The following is a 15,040-nucleotide window of genomic DNA, read 5'->3' on the forward strand; positions in this document are numbered from 1 at the left end:
ACCAAAAAAAAAAAACCACCCCAATCGTGGTTTCCTCCAACCTCTATCTTCTTCTTTCCTATTTAGAGACCTTTCAGTAGTTCTTTTAGAATGTATTTAGTATTGCTGCATTCTTCTGGTTTTTGTTTGGCTGAGAAGTTCTTTTTTTCGCCATCTGTTTGAAATGATAGTCTTCCCGGGTAGAGTGTCCGAGGGTGCAGATGTCTTCCCCCTACAACTTTGAATGGACCTGCCCTGCTCTTCTGCCTGGAGTGTTTCTCTAGAGAAATCAGCTTAAAAACCTGACAGGTTTTAATTAACTCTTTGTTTTTCTCTTGCTGCCTTTAGAATCCTCTCCTTATCTTTATCTTCTGTGGTTTTTATTGTAGTATGTCTTGGGTTGGTTTGGGTTCATCTCGTTTGGGACCCTGTGTGTTCTCTGTGTATCTATTTCCTTCTTTAGATTTGGAAAACTTTCAGCCGTAATTTTTTCAAATATATTTTCAATCCTGTTTTCTTTTTCTTCTCCTCTGGGGTCCCTATTATGCATAGATTGGCGGGCTTTATATTACCTCATAGATCTCTTATATTATTGCTTTCCTTTTTTTTTTTTTAATTTGGTCTCCCTTCCTTGCTTGCTTCTTCTTTGTTTCTTTCTTTTTCATTTTTGGCTGTCCTGCAGCATATGGCGCTCCCAGGCCAGGAATCAGATCCAAGCCACAGTTGAGACCTAAGCTGCAGCTACAGCAATGCCAGCTCTAACCCACTGTACCAGGCTGGGTATCGAACCCACGTCCCAGTGCTTCCAAGACACGGCTGACCCTTTTGGGCTGCAGTGGCAGCTCCTTCCTTTGGTTTCCTGCCTGCTGTCCTGATCGGGTGATTTCCATTAGTCTGTCTTCCAGGTCACGCATTCATTCCTCTTCTTTATTCATTTTGCTGTTCAGTGTGTTTAACTCAACTTTTGTCTCTGCAGACAGATTTTCTAATTTTATTGGCTCCTCCTTATAGATTCTAGTTCCTTTTTAAAGTGATCTGTGTTAGTGTTGGTATCCATTCTTTTTTTTTTTTTTCTTTCTTTCTAGGGCCATACCTGCGGCATATGGAGGTTCCCAGGCTAGGGGTTGAATTGGAGCTGCACCTGTCAGCCTTTGCCTCAGCAGCACGGGATCCATGCTGCGTCTGTGACCTATGCCGCAGCTGCAGCAATGCCAGATCCTTAACTCTGAGCAAGGCCAGGGATGGAACCTGCATCCTCTTGGATACTAGCCGGATGCATTACTGCCGAGTCACGACGGAAACTCCGTTGATTTCCATTGTGGATTTCTTCAGTATTTTCATTACCTCCTTTTTGAGCTCGGTGACTCTTAGCCCGAAGAGGTCTGTGTCATGTTTGCTCCTTCAGGGGAGTTCTCCTATTCTTTCAGCTGGAAGGGTTCCTGCGCTGCTTTGGTCATGCTGAACATACAGGCTCTCTCTCTGTCTGGCTGCCGTGCTTTTCTCCGAGGCTTCAAGGTTGCCCCCCGTCCCAGCCGATCTCCCCGTCAGCGAGGTGGCCTTTCCTCCTTCACTGCTCCCTCTCGGGAGTGCTGGTCCTGTCCTGATTCCTTTTTTGCTCTTCTCCCCCGCCTCTTTTTTTGGTTCCCTTTAGTTCTGTGCAGTATCTGGCGGGTTTCTTGTACTTTTGGAGGTCCGAGGTCTTTGGCCAGTGTTGGGTAGGTGTTCTGTGCAGATCCTTCTGCATGGGGACGGGTTTGGTAATGTGTTTGCGGGAGAAGATGAGTGCTGAGTCTCACTCCTCCACATCCTGATCCTGCCCCTTCACTTAGGTGATGTTAGACTAGGCACATTTTTGGTTGCTGTTGTGATGGGGGGGGTGCTGCCCTTGGTTTGTAGACGTGCCTGGGCCAGGGGTCGAATCTGCACCACAGCAGTGACCCAACCGCTGTGGTGACAAAGCCGGATCCTTAACCCAGAGTGCCACAGGAGAACTCCTATTGTAATTTTGTAAAATTCACATTGCGTTTGTGCAGTGCGGCTGTGTAGGCGCACGATTGACTTTCGTGCCTTGATCCAGTATTCTGTGACCTTCACCACTTTGTGTCAGTGCCACGAGGGCTTTCGTTGGTGGTGCTGATTCTTTGGGATGCGCTGTATCTGCCGTAATGACATCCGTTAATAGAGAGAGTTCTATCTCTTCCTTTCTAAACCAGTACCTTTTTTCTCATTCTTTCCTCACTGTGCTGGCGAGGATGCCCGTGCCGCCTGGGGTAGGAGCAGTGAGAGAGATGCTCTTGTTTTGTTCCAGATCTTTGGGGAAGAGCATCCAGTCACTCATCTTCGTTTACTTCTTTGTCTCTTTAGGGCCACGGCATATGGAGGTGCCAGGCCTAGGGTTCTAATCGGAGCCACAGCTGCCGGCCTACGCCACAGCCACACCAAATCTGAGCTGCGTCTGTAACCTACACCAGGGCTCACGGCAGTGCTGGATCCGTAACCCACTGAGCGAGGCCAGGGATCGAACCTGTGTCCTCATGGATGCGAGTCAGGTTCGTTTCCACCGAGCCGCAGCGGGAGCTCCCACTGATCTTTAGGTGTGATCTTGTCTTAGGTTTTTCATAGCTGCCTTGTGGACAGTGATGGCATTCCCTTCTCTTCCTCATTTGCTGAAAGTTTCTTTTTATGGTGAATGTATTCTTTAATGTCCTTTGTGTGTGTGTGTGTGTGTGTGTGTGTGTGTGTGTGTGTGTGTGTGTCTGTTGATACTATCTTATGCTTTTGTTAATTTAGTTTGTTAGTGTCATGAATTACATTTTTTTTGTGTGTGTGTGTGTTTTATTTTTAAGGCCACACCTGCAGCATATGGAGGTTCCCAGGCGAGGGGTTGAATCGGAGCTACAGCTGCCAGCCTACAGCTCAGCCACAGCAACGCCAGATCTGAGCCACATCTGCGACCTACACCACACCTCACAGCAATGCCAGACCCTTAACCACTGAGCGAGGCCAGGGGTCGAACCCACAACCTCATGGTCACCAGTTGGATTCGTTTCCACTGTGCCACAATGGGAACTCCTACATTGATTGTTTTTTTTTTTTTTTTTTGTCTTTTTTTTTTTTTTGCTGTTGTTGTTGTTGTTGCTATTTCTTGGGCCGCTCCTGCGGCATATGGAGGTTCCCAGGCTAGGGGTTGAATCGGAGCTGTAGCCACCGGCCTACGCCAGAGCCACAGCAACGTGGGATCCGAGCCGCATCTGCAACCTACACCACAGCTCACGGCAACGCCGGATCGTTAACCCACTGAGCAAGGGCAGGGACCGAACCCACAACCTCATGGTTCCTAGTCGGATTCGTTAACCACTGAGCCACGACGGGAACTCCTGATTGTTTTTTTTTTGAAGAATGATACAGCCTTGCATTTCTGAGATGAAACAGGTTGTGATGTATTATCTTTGTTTCTTCTGTTGTAAGTCTTGATAGCTTGTCTTTCAAGAAATTGGCGTATTTCATCTAAGTTGTGGAATTTCTGGTCTTAAGGAGACTTGTAGTCTTCCTGTACTATCTTTATGTCTGGGGTCCTTGGCCTGTTTCCTTCCCCATCCCTCATGCTGGCGTGTTCCCTTCTTTTCTCATCTGATCCAGCTAGAGTCCTGTCAATTATATGGCTCTTACTGAAGGACCAAGTTTTGGTTGTATTGATTTTCTAGGGTTTTTCCCCCTAGTTTTAAGTTTGATTGATTTCACCTTTTTTTAAAAGTTACTTTTCTGCTGCTTGTTTTGTATGTAACTTTTTTTTTGATTTCTGAAAGTATAAGTTTAGATTTGAGGCCTTTCTATTTTTCTAACATAAGTGTTTTATTGTTTTATTGTTCATTTTCTTTAAGCAAAGTTCTTTCTGGGGTAGTTAACCATTTTATGTAACGAGGCACATATTTTATATAAATCCTGTGGTGGGAGTTCCCATTGTGGCTCAGTGGTAATGAACCTGACTAGCATCCATAAGGAGGCAGGTTCATTCCCTGGCCTCCTTCAGTGGGTTAAGGATCTGGCGTTGGTGTGAGCTGTGGTGTAGGTGGCAGACGCAGGTCAGAACCCGTGTGGCTGTGGCTGTGGCGTAGGCCAGCTGCTGCAGCTCATATTCACTCCCTGAGAACTTCCATCTGCTGCCTGAGCAGCCCTAAAAAGCAAAAAACAAAAACAAAACCACGTGGTGTGTCTCTCGTGTCTGCGTGTGCCCTGTGGGAGGAGATGCAGCGCACGTAGGTTGGGCACGTGGTTCAGAGACTACGTGGTGACGTCTCAGGTTGGGTCCTCAAATACTGGGATTCTGTGAAGCACTCAGACCCCCGGAGGCCATGCTTTGGTTCCAAACCGTGGGCCACACTGCCTGGTCCCGCCCAGCCGAGCCCCATAGACCGGATGGGTGTCCGCAGAGGGCTTCTTGCCCTCACGTGCCTCTTGTCTCCTTTTCCTTCCAGTCGTGGCCTTCTTGGTGGCCTTCCAGCAGAACAAGCAGCTGATTGGCGACAGGGGGCTGCTGCCCTGCAGGGCCTACCTGAGGCGCGTGCAGCAGCACTTCCGAGGGCGCGCCTGGGACGCCGTCAGCTCCACCCCCACCGTCCTCTGGCTGCTGGACTGGACTCACATGGACTCCAACCTGGACGCCCTGGCGCTCCTCGGGCTGGGCATCTCCTCTTTCGTCTTGGTCTCCGGCTGTGCCAACATGGCCCTCATGGCTGCTCTCTGGCTCCTCTACATGTCCCTGGTCAACGTGGGGCAGATCTGGTAAGAGGGGTGGGTGCGGTAGGCCAAGGCCCTGGGAATGGCACCCCCACAGAGCGCCCTGAGACCTCTCGGCAGCAGGAGCCCCCGGGCAAGCTTCCTTCTCACCTTAGTTCAGACAGCGCCACCGTTTGCGTTAGACCACGGTAGACACGGCTGGCCCCCAGGAGCCTTCCTCCTTTGGGAGTCATCGGGATTCTGGGGGGTGCCATGGCCGCGCCTGAGATCACGGCACCAGCCTCCCAGAGCCAGCAGGCACCGTGGGATGGAGGTGCCGTCGCTGGGCGGGCTGCTGGGCGCACTCTGGTGGCGGGGCCTGGCTTGGACTCTTACAGCCCTGCGCCTGCCCCCAGCTGTCCCTTCCTTGGTGGAGAGGAGCTGCCTGCCATAGGGGGCACAGGGCAGGCCAGCCCCGCTGCAGCACCAAGAGATCAGAAGAGGGGGGCAGCTCCCCGGCAGGGGGGCATCCCGAGGGCATGCAGATGGGGGTGTCCGTGCAGCCAGCGGCTTGAGCCAGGCCCAGGTAACAGTCCAGGGGCTGTGAAGCCCGGACCAGGTTTGAACCCACAGCGGAGGAGGGGCCCCTGGTTCAGGTTCTGGGCTCCAGCCCTTGGGCAGAGTCACCTACCAGAGGAAGCACAGACGATGCTCTAAGAAAAGGCGAAGCCTCGACAAAAAGCTCTGGGGTCGGGTCCCTGTCCTGTAGGAAAGTAGGGTGTGGGAGAGGGTGGCGTCTCCCTGGACGTGGAAGGAGTCAGATTGGGGTGGTGCGCGTGTAGGCAGCGGAGGAGGCTGTGGTGTGTGAGGAGGAGCAGGAGGCGGAGGCGGAGGTGCTGTCCGTGTGAATGAGGAGGATGGGGAGGAGGGGGTGCTGTCCGTGGAGACGAGCAGGAAGTGGGGGGGGTGCAGGCAGGAAGTGTGGGGGAGTGCTGTCTGAGAAGACGAGCAGGAAGTGGGGGGGCGCTGTCCGTGGAGATGAGCAGGAAGTTGGGGGGTGCGAGCAGGAAGTGTGGGGGGGTGCTGTCTGAGAAGACGAGCAGGAAGTGGGGGGGGCGCTGTCCGTGGAGACCAGCAGGAAGTGGGGGGTGCGAGCAGGAAGTGGGGTGCTGTCCGAGAAGACGAGTAGGAAGTGAGGGGGTGCTGTCCGTGGAGACCAGCAGGAAGTGAGGGGGGGCGCTGTCCATAGAGAGGAGCGGGACGTGGGGGGGGCGCTGTCCGTGGAGACCAGCAGGAAGTGGGGGGGGTGCTGTCCGTGTAGACGAGCAGGAAGTGGGGCAGCTCTGGGCTCCTGCTTAGATGTTCACAGCTGGGGCCTCTGCCTCGGGGGCGGGGGGGGAGGTTCATCGGGAGGCCTGAAGCTCTGGGGTGCTGGACCACATCAGGGGCGCTGCCGAGGTTGTGGTCCACGACAGTGAGTGAGTTTTAACCCAGACGCCCGAGTCCTCAGTGCCACTTGTCGGTTTATCTTGTCCCAAGGTTGTCCCGTGTGCCAGGTACCGTCATGGGCCTCATCCTGTCTCCTGTGGTCTGGGCCCTGGTCCCTGAGCAAGTGCGAGTGACACCAGTGTCACAGCAGAAGACACCTGCCCACAGTGCAGTGTGCAGAGGAGGCCCAGTTCTCACCCCACCTGCCATCCGTGCTCCTGGGAGCCTGGTGTGGACGCGTTGTGTTGACCACAGCACCCTGGTCGTCAGGGGAGGAGTTTCGGCCGAGGCTCGGGGACTCAGCTGCCTGGCATGAGCCTGTGAATCAGAAGCAGCAGCCACGGGCGCCGCTCAGCTGCAGCGTCCCCAGTGGCTGGCGGCCAGGACGTGCTGACACCGGTGGTTCAGTTCCATACGGAAGGTGTGTCGGCTTCCAGGAGAAAGGCATTTACATCTGACTTACAGCCTTTGCTTCCTCAAGCCCAGGCGGCGCGGGTGGAAGCAGGGCTGGTGCCCACTCGGCGCCGGACCCTGGGGCCCATCAGGCAGCTGTGAGGTGAACGGAGCTCCTTCCCTCCCACCTGCTCCTCCCCACCTGCGTTCCTGGGGTGCTCTCACCTTGGCGTCTGGCCTTCTCGGTGGCCGCAGGCCATCGCTGCCCGCCTCCAGGCTCTCTGGTTAGTGGCTCCTTTTCCTTAGGACATGTGATTTGGTTTGGTTTGGTTTTGGCCGCAAGCGTGGCATGTGGAAGTTCCTGGGCCAGCGGTTGAACCCGTGCCACAGCAGTGACCTGAGCTGCTGCACTGACAATGCCTGACCCTCAGCCCTTGGGCCTCCAGGGAACTCAGGGACATGTGACTTCAGTGTGGGTCGGAGGAGAGAGCGCTCTAGGCTCCCTCATCTCATTCTAACAGCCGGGTGATGGAGGGACACACGGGGCGCTCTGCAGTGTCCTCGAGGCTGGCGTGCAGGACCACACGTGATGCCTGGGAAAACGGCACCACGGACGGGTTTACCTCACACACTGTTCCCTTCAGTCACGCCGTGCGTGAGCGGGTCAGAGCGGCATTTGAAAACAGGTCGACGTATGTGTGGCCAGTTGGAGCCTTGTACTTTTTCACGGGAGGAGACGCTCTGTCCTCCACCTGGTGTGTAAAGAAATGTGGCTCGAATTCACTTCAGCCCTCGGAGCGACACCTTGCGGGTCGTAGATGAAAAATCTAAAAGGAAACAGCGACCTGTCAGTGGAGACCAGTGGGTTATTGACCAGACCCTGGCTGGACTGCAGGCTGCTTGCTGGGGCCCAGACATGGGACCCCAGGGGAGGCTGTTGGAGGCAGGCCCCTCGGTCTGGAAGGGGTCTCAAGCATCCTTGACGGATGCTGGTTTCGGGTGTTCAGAGTGAGGCCGAAAAGGGACTGGGCGACAGAGGCCGCAGACGTGGAAACCGGGCTCTCCTCACCTCGGTGCCCGGCGTGAGGGGAGACGCTCTTCTTTCATGTCCTGTTTATTGTAACTTGAGAGGAAAGGATATCTCTTGGGGTGAGATGCTCAGATAATGGACACTGTTGATGGGACGACTTTCAAGTGTTGTCCAGCTGGCGGCCTGGGGGGGACAGGAAGTCACCGTGGAGCGAGGAGGCGCCAGGCAGGTGCACGCGGCACATCTCTGCTGGCACGGCAGCCCCCGTGTCTGGGTCTCATGGCAGGGTGCCTGCCCGGCCTTGCTCGCGTGTGCTGTGGCTGCTGCTCCGCAAGGAGCCCCTCTCTCTTCTCTTAAGTGGGCGCCCCCTCCGCTCCTGCTGGCCCTGGCCAGCATCTGCGACGGAGCCCCAGCGCAGGAGGGGAGTGTTCTCAGCAGATGTGTGGTCCGTTGCTGCCGAGCAAGGCATCGTGGCAAGTCACCCTCCCCGATGGCCTGCTTGTGCTGGGACCCTGACTGCCCTCCACCGCCCTCCTGACGTGGTCCAGCGTGTGCACAGCTCGGCCGGCGGGAGCCCCATGAATCCACTTCGCGGTGGTGACGGCCAGGTCCTCTGGTGGGGGGAGCAGCGTCGGTGGCGGGGATAGCGCTCTGTAGGGGATGACCCGGGTCCTCAGACTTGGGAAGCGACACTTTCAACGGAGCCAGAAAAGCCTCTTTATGACCTTGTCTCGGCAGTGGCAGGGAGGAGGGGGATCACAGCCGTCCCACCTCGTGGTGGGAACAAGGGCCTCGAGGCGGAGGGCAGGCTGGGGTCGTGTGCCCCGCGGGTTCCGGCTCTCAGGGTCCTGTCCCAGAGCTGCACCTAGAGGCAGCGGGCAGCCCAGGGCCAGGCTGTGGCTGCGGGAGCAGGCACGCGGCTCGCTCAGCCCGCCCTGAGCGCGCTGAGACCTGGCCAGGCCCCGTAAACGCCCCGCCTGTGTTGTCGCTGTGGCTGTGCCCCCCAGCTCCACGAGTCAGTGCGTCCACACTTGGCCTGCCTCCCCATGTGGCCCACTGGGGCGACCTGGGGCTTCTTCGTGACTCCTCCTCGCCTGTGTCTCACCAGGCTCTATCCTCCTCACGTGACCCAGTGTTTCTGGAACCTTCCATAGCTGCCAGCACCGGTTGGCCTGAGTCCGGAGGGGCCATCGGCTCTCCTGCTCCCAGGCCCCCGAGGTTGATCAGGAACAGGTGTGCCAGCTTCCTTTGCGTTTCCGCCATCCAAGGCCAGCAGTTAAAGGGTGGCGTTTTCACTCGTGGGCAGATCCGCGAGGATGAACTGCGCCGTCCTCATGGGCCTTGGCCCCACCCGGGGTTGAAGGCCAGGCAGACTTGGGCTTGGTCTTCCAGGTCCTGGCAGCCGGCCCTGTAGCCTCTAGACCAGGGCTGCTGTCAGGCGCCTTGTGGGGGTGGGAACGACCCCTGCCCTGGGGCCCCCTGTTCCACAGACTCACAAGCTGGCTGGCGGTGGAGCTGTGGGCTGGGCGGGGAAGACCTTGGACCTGGGCGGCCAGAGGCAGCGGTGCCCTTCCCTCGCGGCCTTTGCTTAGGCGGCGGCTCTGCTGCCCGGCTCTGTGGAGAAGCCCTCCGCCTCCTGCCCGAGGACACAGCAGGCAGCCAGGCGCAGCTGGCTGACGCCTGTGACTCCTGCGCCTGGGGAAGGAGGTGACGCAGGGCGGTTCTGCCAGAAGGGAAGTGAGGGCGAGGCCAGCCTCCTGCGGCCGGACACCCCGTGAGGCGGCACCGTCGGGCCTGGTGGGACGAGGCTTTGGTTTAATGGTGCCTGGGATCCGGGTGACAGCAGGCGTCACGGTCGTCAGTGGCAGGCAGCAGGACAGCTCTGTGACACGCTTGGTCCCATCTGGGTTTTAGAGAGGAGGCCTTGTCGGCAGAGGACACAGTGCTGGCGGGTGTGACGGGGTGGGAGGCGACCGGGCACCGGGTTGACCGCAAGGTGCCTCGGGCTGGCCCGCCGGGTGTCCCAGTGCTCGGCTGGCGGGTCCCTCCTGGACTGGCCTCCAGGTGACGGCTGTGCTTCCTGTGTTTCGTTTGTGGGGTTAGCAGTGCCTCTCCTGAGGCTCGGGTCTCCTGCTGCCCAGCTGCCTGGGCTTTTAAATTCCGCCAGCTTTGTTTCTGGAACAGTTTGAGGTTGACTGCATGACCACAGAAGCGTGCCGAGGTCCTGGGTCCCCACGCCGGTCCCCGCGGTCATGCTCTGGGCTGGACGGTGCGTTTGTCCCACTTACTGAGCCGGTGTTGACCCCATCGCTTACCCACGTGTCCTCAGTCCTTCCCGTCCTGGACCCTGTCCAGGCCTGCCGACGTGGTCGCTGCGCCCCCTGGGCTCCTCTGGGCTGGGACAGCGTCACAGACGCTCTTGTCTCGGTGCCTGGCCAGTGGCGAGGGGACCGTCAGGCAGGTTGTGGACGGTCCCTCCGGCCGGCTGTGTCTGATGTTTTCTCGTTGCTGATGGGGGTGGGTTCGGGAGGAGAAGCACTGCTGTCAACGTGTCGGTTCAGCACCGGGCCTCGCCCCCTACGTGCCCGTCTGCTGGCGTGGCCGGGCACCGTGGTGTAGGCTGCAGACGCGGCTCGGATCCTGCGTGGCTGTGGCTGTGGTGTAGGCCGGCAGCTACAACTCCGGTCTGACTCCTAGGCTGGGAGCTTCCGTATGTCTCAGGTGCGGCCCTAAAAAAAATCCCGCTCCCTGGACGAACCGGTGCTGACTGAAGACACAGCCGTGGAAGGGACAGCTGGGCTCCAGCCGCCCCTGCAGCAGAACAGCACCGTCCAGTCCAGTGCGAGGCCGCTAGGGCTGCCACCGTGACGCATTCTGAGCTCTGGCTGCCGCTCTTCAGTGTCCCTGGTCCCCGGGAAGTTTAAACACCTAGAGCAAGAGGACAGACCTCGCGGCACTGAAAACCACACGCGTCCACAGCGACACAACCAACAACTAAGTGAGCACGTGGACACGGGACAGATCTGTGCTTTGTGGACGCCCGCCCCACGGCCTCCAACGAGGACACAGCGTGGATGCAGGGGCCGAGGAGACACCTGACAGCACGATCCCGGCCAGCAGACGGGGCCCGTGGATGGGCGAGACCAGGGGTTGGACCTGCATCCTCTTGGATCCTCGTCAGGACCGGAACTCCGTGAGCTGGGTTTCTGACTCTTATCTGCGCTCTGCTGTGGTGGGACGCCCGCAGTGCTCCTTTGTTGCCCCTCAGGGGGGGGCTGTGGAGCCCACTTTCCTCTTCCCACCTTCCTGGCCCCCCCACAAAGAAGAGAGGATTATGTCCAGGAGCTTGGCTCTGGGGCCCTTCCTGTGGCGGGAGCCGCCGGGGCGCTCGCCTCTGGGGGGAGGGACTGAGGATGGACCTCAGTGGCGCCGGGAGGGGCTCTGCGCGGCGCCGCACTCAGACCCTTAAGCACCAGAACTGTACTTTGGCCTTAAACACGGCGACATCCACGGATGCTCATGGCCCTGTCACTTTTATAGGTGTAGACAGATTTGAGGTGTAGAAGTGAGTTCCTGCACAGTTTTATGAGGTCCAGGGCGGCCTCTGCCCTTGTGTGGAGGCCCCGTGCCCTTGGCAGAGGCGTGGCTCACCAGGCCGGGTGCCCGCCGGGCAGGAGCAGGGACGCGGCCTCAGCAGGACGGGGGCGCTGCTCCAGCTTGTCCGGCCTTCCATGCTGCCAGCCTCCGTGCAGCATCACCACACAGTACTGCCAGGCCTGGCTTGAAAGAGCACGCTTCCGGCGAGTCCCTGGCCACCCGCCTCCTGAGTGGGCCTCTGGGATGCTCTCTGCGCTGGGCAGGACAGTGGGGTTTCTGCAGTCACAGCTGGCCCGTCCGCAGCCAGGGGAGAGCAGGCTGAAGTGCTCGTCCCCAATGCCTTCTCCCTAGGCGAAAAGTGGCTGGAAACCTGCGGTGGTCGCCCAGTCAGAGGCGCCTGTGACGGAGGAGCCAGCCTGTCACTGGGGCAAGACGAGGCCATGGGGCTGCAGGCAGGCACGTGGAGGCTGGCTCGGCCCCTGCCCGCTTCTCCTGCTTCCCACCTGGGGAGATGCGTTACCCAGACTCCTTGGAGCAAACTCCGGGTCTCTTAGAAGAAGGCTGACTTGAGTTTCTCTAAAGAATGAACAACAGACCACTCCCCAAAGTGGTTGCAGGGTTGGCCACCTCGTCTAAAGCAGTCCCGGCTGTTACGAGTAGGGTAAAGCTGTAGACGTCTGAGGACGCGTCTAGCTTTTCGCATAGTGAGATGTGACCAACTGTACTTTAAAATCTTACGTCGGGCAGCCTTGCACTTTCATAGTCCAGACAGGTGACCTTACAGAAGAACGCCTTTCCTCCAAATGCCCTGAGCAGATGTGACGCAGTGAGGCTGCAAGCCCAGCTGCCACAGGGCCACTGTGTTGTGGTGCCAGGCGGCAGGCAGGTGGTGGGGGTTGGGTGAGGCTGGCTCCAGCCTCTCAGCTTTCAGTCTCCAGTTGGTTCTGATAAAAATGTAAAAGGTCGTGAGTTCCCTTGTGGTGCAGTTGGGTTAAGGATCGGACGTGGCCGCAGCTGTGGCTCTGGATGGATCCCTGGCTGGGAACTTCCACATGCCATGGGTGTGGCCAAGAAAAAGGTAAAACATCCATTCTTGGAGAGGTTTTAAAAGTTGGCCCCTTCCCCGTCTCTGCTCAGCAAGGTTGTGTATTGAGAGAACTCACCCAGTGGGCTTCCTTGTTGGAGTAGCCTGTGTATAAAGGTTTTATGACGGGAGCTCAGCAGTCTGTTTGGAGGAAGAGGCTCACGTGCTGTCCCCACCGCCTTGCGGACTCAGCCTGCTTAGGGCTGGGATTGGTAAGCGCCCCGACGCAGTGAGAAGGACCCTGGCCTCACCCTGCTGGCAGGGTCTGCGTCCTACCCTCTCAGGTGGGCAGGCCCACCCTCATGGGAGGCAGGCGGGTGGCGAGCCCTCCTTGCACCCCCGCGCTCTGCGCTCCCTTCCCTGGCAGCGTTGAGGCCAGTCTCAGGCTCTTGCCCTTTCATCGACACGTGTTTCACCCAGCAGCTTTTTACTAACGTCGTTACTGACACGCCGTACAATGCGACGCTTTCCCGTGCACGGGAACCACCACCATCCACGTCTAGAACATGTCATCACCTTCACTCCCGCGCGCCGTCTCAGGCCCTGGCACCTGCTCTCTGCCTCTGTCTCTGCAGACGCGCCTGCTCTGGCCGTTTCCCGCAGATGGAGTCACACCACGTGGCCTCTGTGTCCCCCTTCTGTCACTGAGCAGAGGCTTCACGGTTTACCCATGGAGTGGCAAGTGTAGTCGCCTCGCTCCTTTTCATTCCTCATGGCTGGTCCCGGGGTCTGTTGGTGGTGGTTGTGGCACTTGCGATAAGTGGGCTTTGTCTTTCTCTGTCTGATTAGTTTCACTTAGTATGCTGCTCTCTAGGTCCGTCCACGCTGCTGCAGATGGCATCAGTTGGTTCTTGTTATCGGCTGAATGATATCCTGTTGATGATGTGACCACAGCTTCTTTATCCTTTCCTCTGTTGATGGACGTGTAGGTTGCTTCCATGTCTTGGCTATTGTGTATGATGCTGCAGTGAACACTGGGGTGCATGTACCTTTTCAAATTTTTCTCTGGATAGATGCCCAAGAGTGGGTTGCTAGATCACATGGTAGTTATATTTTTAGTTTTTTGAGGAACCTCTGTACCATTTTCCTTAGTGGTTGTACCAGTTTACATTCCCACTAACAGTGTAAGAGGGTTCCCTTTTTGCCAGACCTTCTGCAGCATTTATTGTTGGCAGATTTTTTGATGACAGCTATTCTGACTGGTGTAAGTTGGTACCTCATAGGTTTGATTTTCATTCTCTAATAATTAGTGATGTTGAGCGTCTGTTCATGTGTTGTTGTGGGTTTTTTTGGCCATCAGTATGTCGTCTTTGGCAAAATGTCTATTTAGACCTTCTGCCCGTTTTTCAATGGGGTCGTTTGGGGGTTTTTTTGGTATTGAGCTGCAGGAGGTGTTTATTTTGGAGATTAATCCCTTGTCAGTCGCTTCATTTGCAAATATCTTCTCCCATTCTGTGAGCTCTCTTTTCATTTTGTTTAGGGTTTCCTTTGCTGTCCAGAAACTTTGCAGTTTAATTAGGTCCCATCCGTTGATTTGTGTTTTTATGTTCATTACTCAAGGAGGTGGACCTGAGAAGATATTGCTGTGGTTTATATCGGAGAGTGTTTGGCCTATGTTTTCCTCTAAGAGTTCTGCAGTGTCTGGTTTATATTTAGGTCTTTTATCCAGTTTGAGTTTTTTGTGTGTGTGGTGTTAGAGAATGTTCCAATTTCATTCTTTTACACGCAGCTGTCCTGTTTTTCCAGCACCACCTATTGAAGAGACTGTCTTTTCTCCATTGTGTGTTCTTGCCTCCCTTGTTGTAGGTTAGTTGACCATAGGTGCGTGGGTTTATTTCTGGGCTTTCTATCCTATTGCATTGGTCTATATTTCTCTTTTTGTGCCAGTACCATACTGTTTTGATAACAGTCGTGTTGTAGTCTAAAGTCAGGGATCCTGATTCTTCCAGCTCCATTTTTCTTTTTAGGATTGGTGTGGCTATTTGGGATCTCTTATGTTTCCACACATATTTTTAAAATATTTTGTTCCAGTTCTGTGAAAAACTCCACTGGTGCTTTGAATCTGTAGCTTGCCTTGGGCAGTATAGTTGTTTTGACAATACTGATTCTTCCAGTCCAAGGGCATGCATGGTATATCTTTCCATCTGTTTTTTTTTTTTTTTTTTTTTTTTGCTCTTTTTGCTATTTCTTGGTCTTGGGCCGCTCCTGCAGCATATGGAGATTCCCAGGCTAGGGGTCCAATCGGAGCTGTAGCCACCGGCCTACACCAGAGCCACAGCAACGCGGGATCCGAGCCGCATCTGCAACCTACACCACAGCTCACGGCAACGCCGGATCGTTAACCCACTGAGCAAGGGCAGGGATCGAACCCGCAACCTCATGGTTCCTAGTCGGATTCGTTAACCACTGCGCCACGACGGGAACTCTTGTTTTTTTTTTTTTTTTTTTTCATCTTTGATTTCTTTCATCAGTGTCTTATAGTTTTTAGAGTAAGGTCTTTTGTCTCTTTAGGTAGGTTTATTTTATTCTTTTTTATGTGATGGTAAGTGGTATTATTTCTCTGATTTCTCTTTCTGATTGTTCATTGTTAGTACATAGACATGCAGTAGTTTTCTGTGTATTAGTTTTGTATCCTGCAACTTTACCAAATTCACTGATGAGCCCTAACGGTTTTCTGGTGGCATCTTTAGGATTTTCTATGTGTAGTTTTATGTCATCTGTAAACGGTGATAGCTTCACTTCCTCCTTTTCAA

General features: G+C 55.7%; 1 protein-coding gene across 2 annotated transcripts in view; it reads left to right on the forward strand.

Annotated features, from left to right (window-relative positions):
- The window catches only part of LMF1 (lipase maturation factor 1), an 87,922-nt gene that overhangs the window by 12,347 nt on the left and 60,535 nt on the right, over window positions 1-15,040 (forward strand). For both annotated transcript variants that reach the window (XM_021086874.1, XM_021086875.1), the window contains exon 2: window positions 4,455-4,761. In XM_021086874.1, coding sequence (XP_020942533.1) covers window positions 4,455-4,761 — 307 coding nt within the window. The remainder of the gene's footprint in view (window positions 1-4,454; window positions 4,762-15,040) is intronic.

Source organism: Sus scrofa, chromosome 3 (genome assembly GCF_000003025.6).
Source record: "Sus scrofa isolate TJ Tabasco breed Duroc chromosome 3, Sscrofa11.1, whole genome shotgun sequence".
NCBI classification, from domain to species: Eukaryota; Metazoa; Chordata; class Mammalia; order Artiodactyla; family Suidae; genus Sus; species Sus scrofa.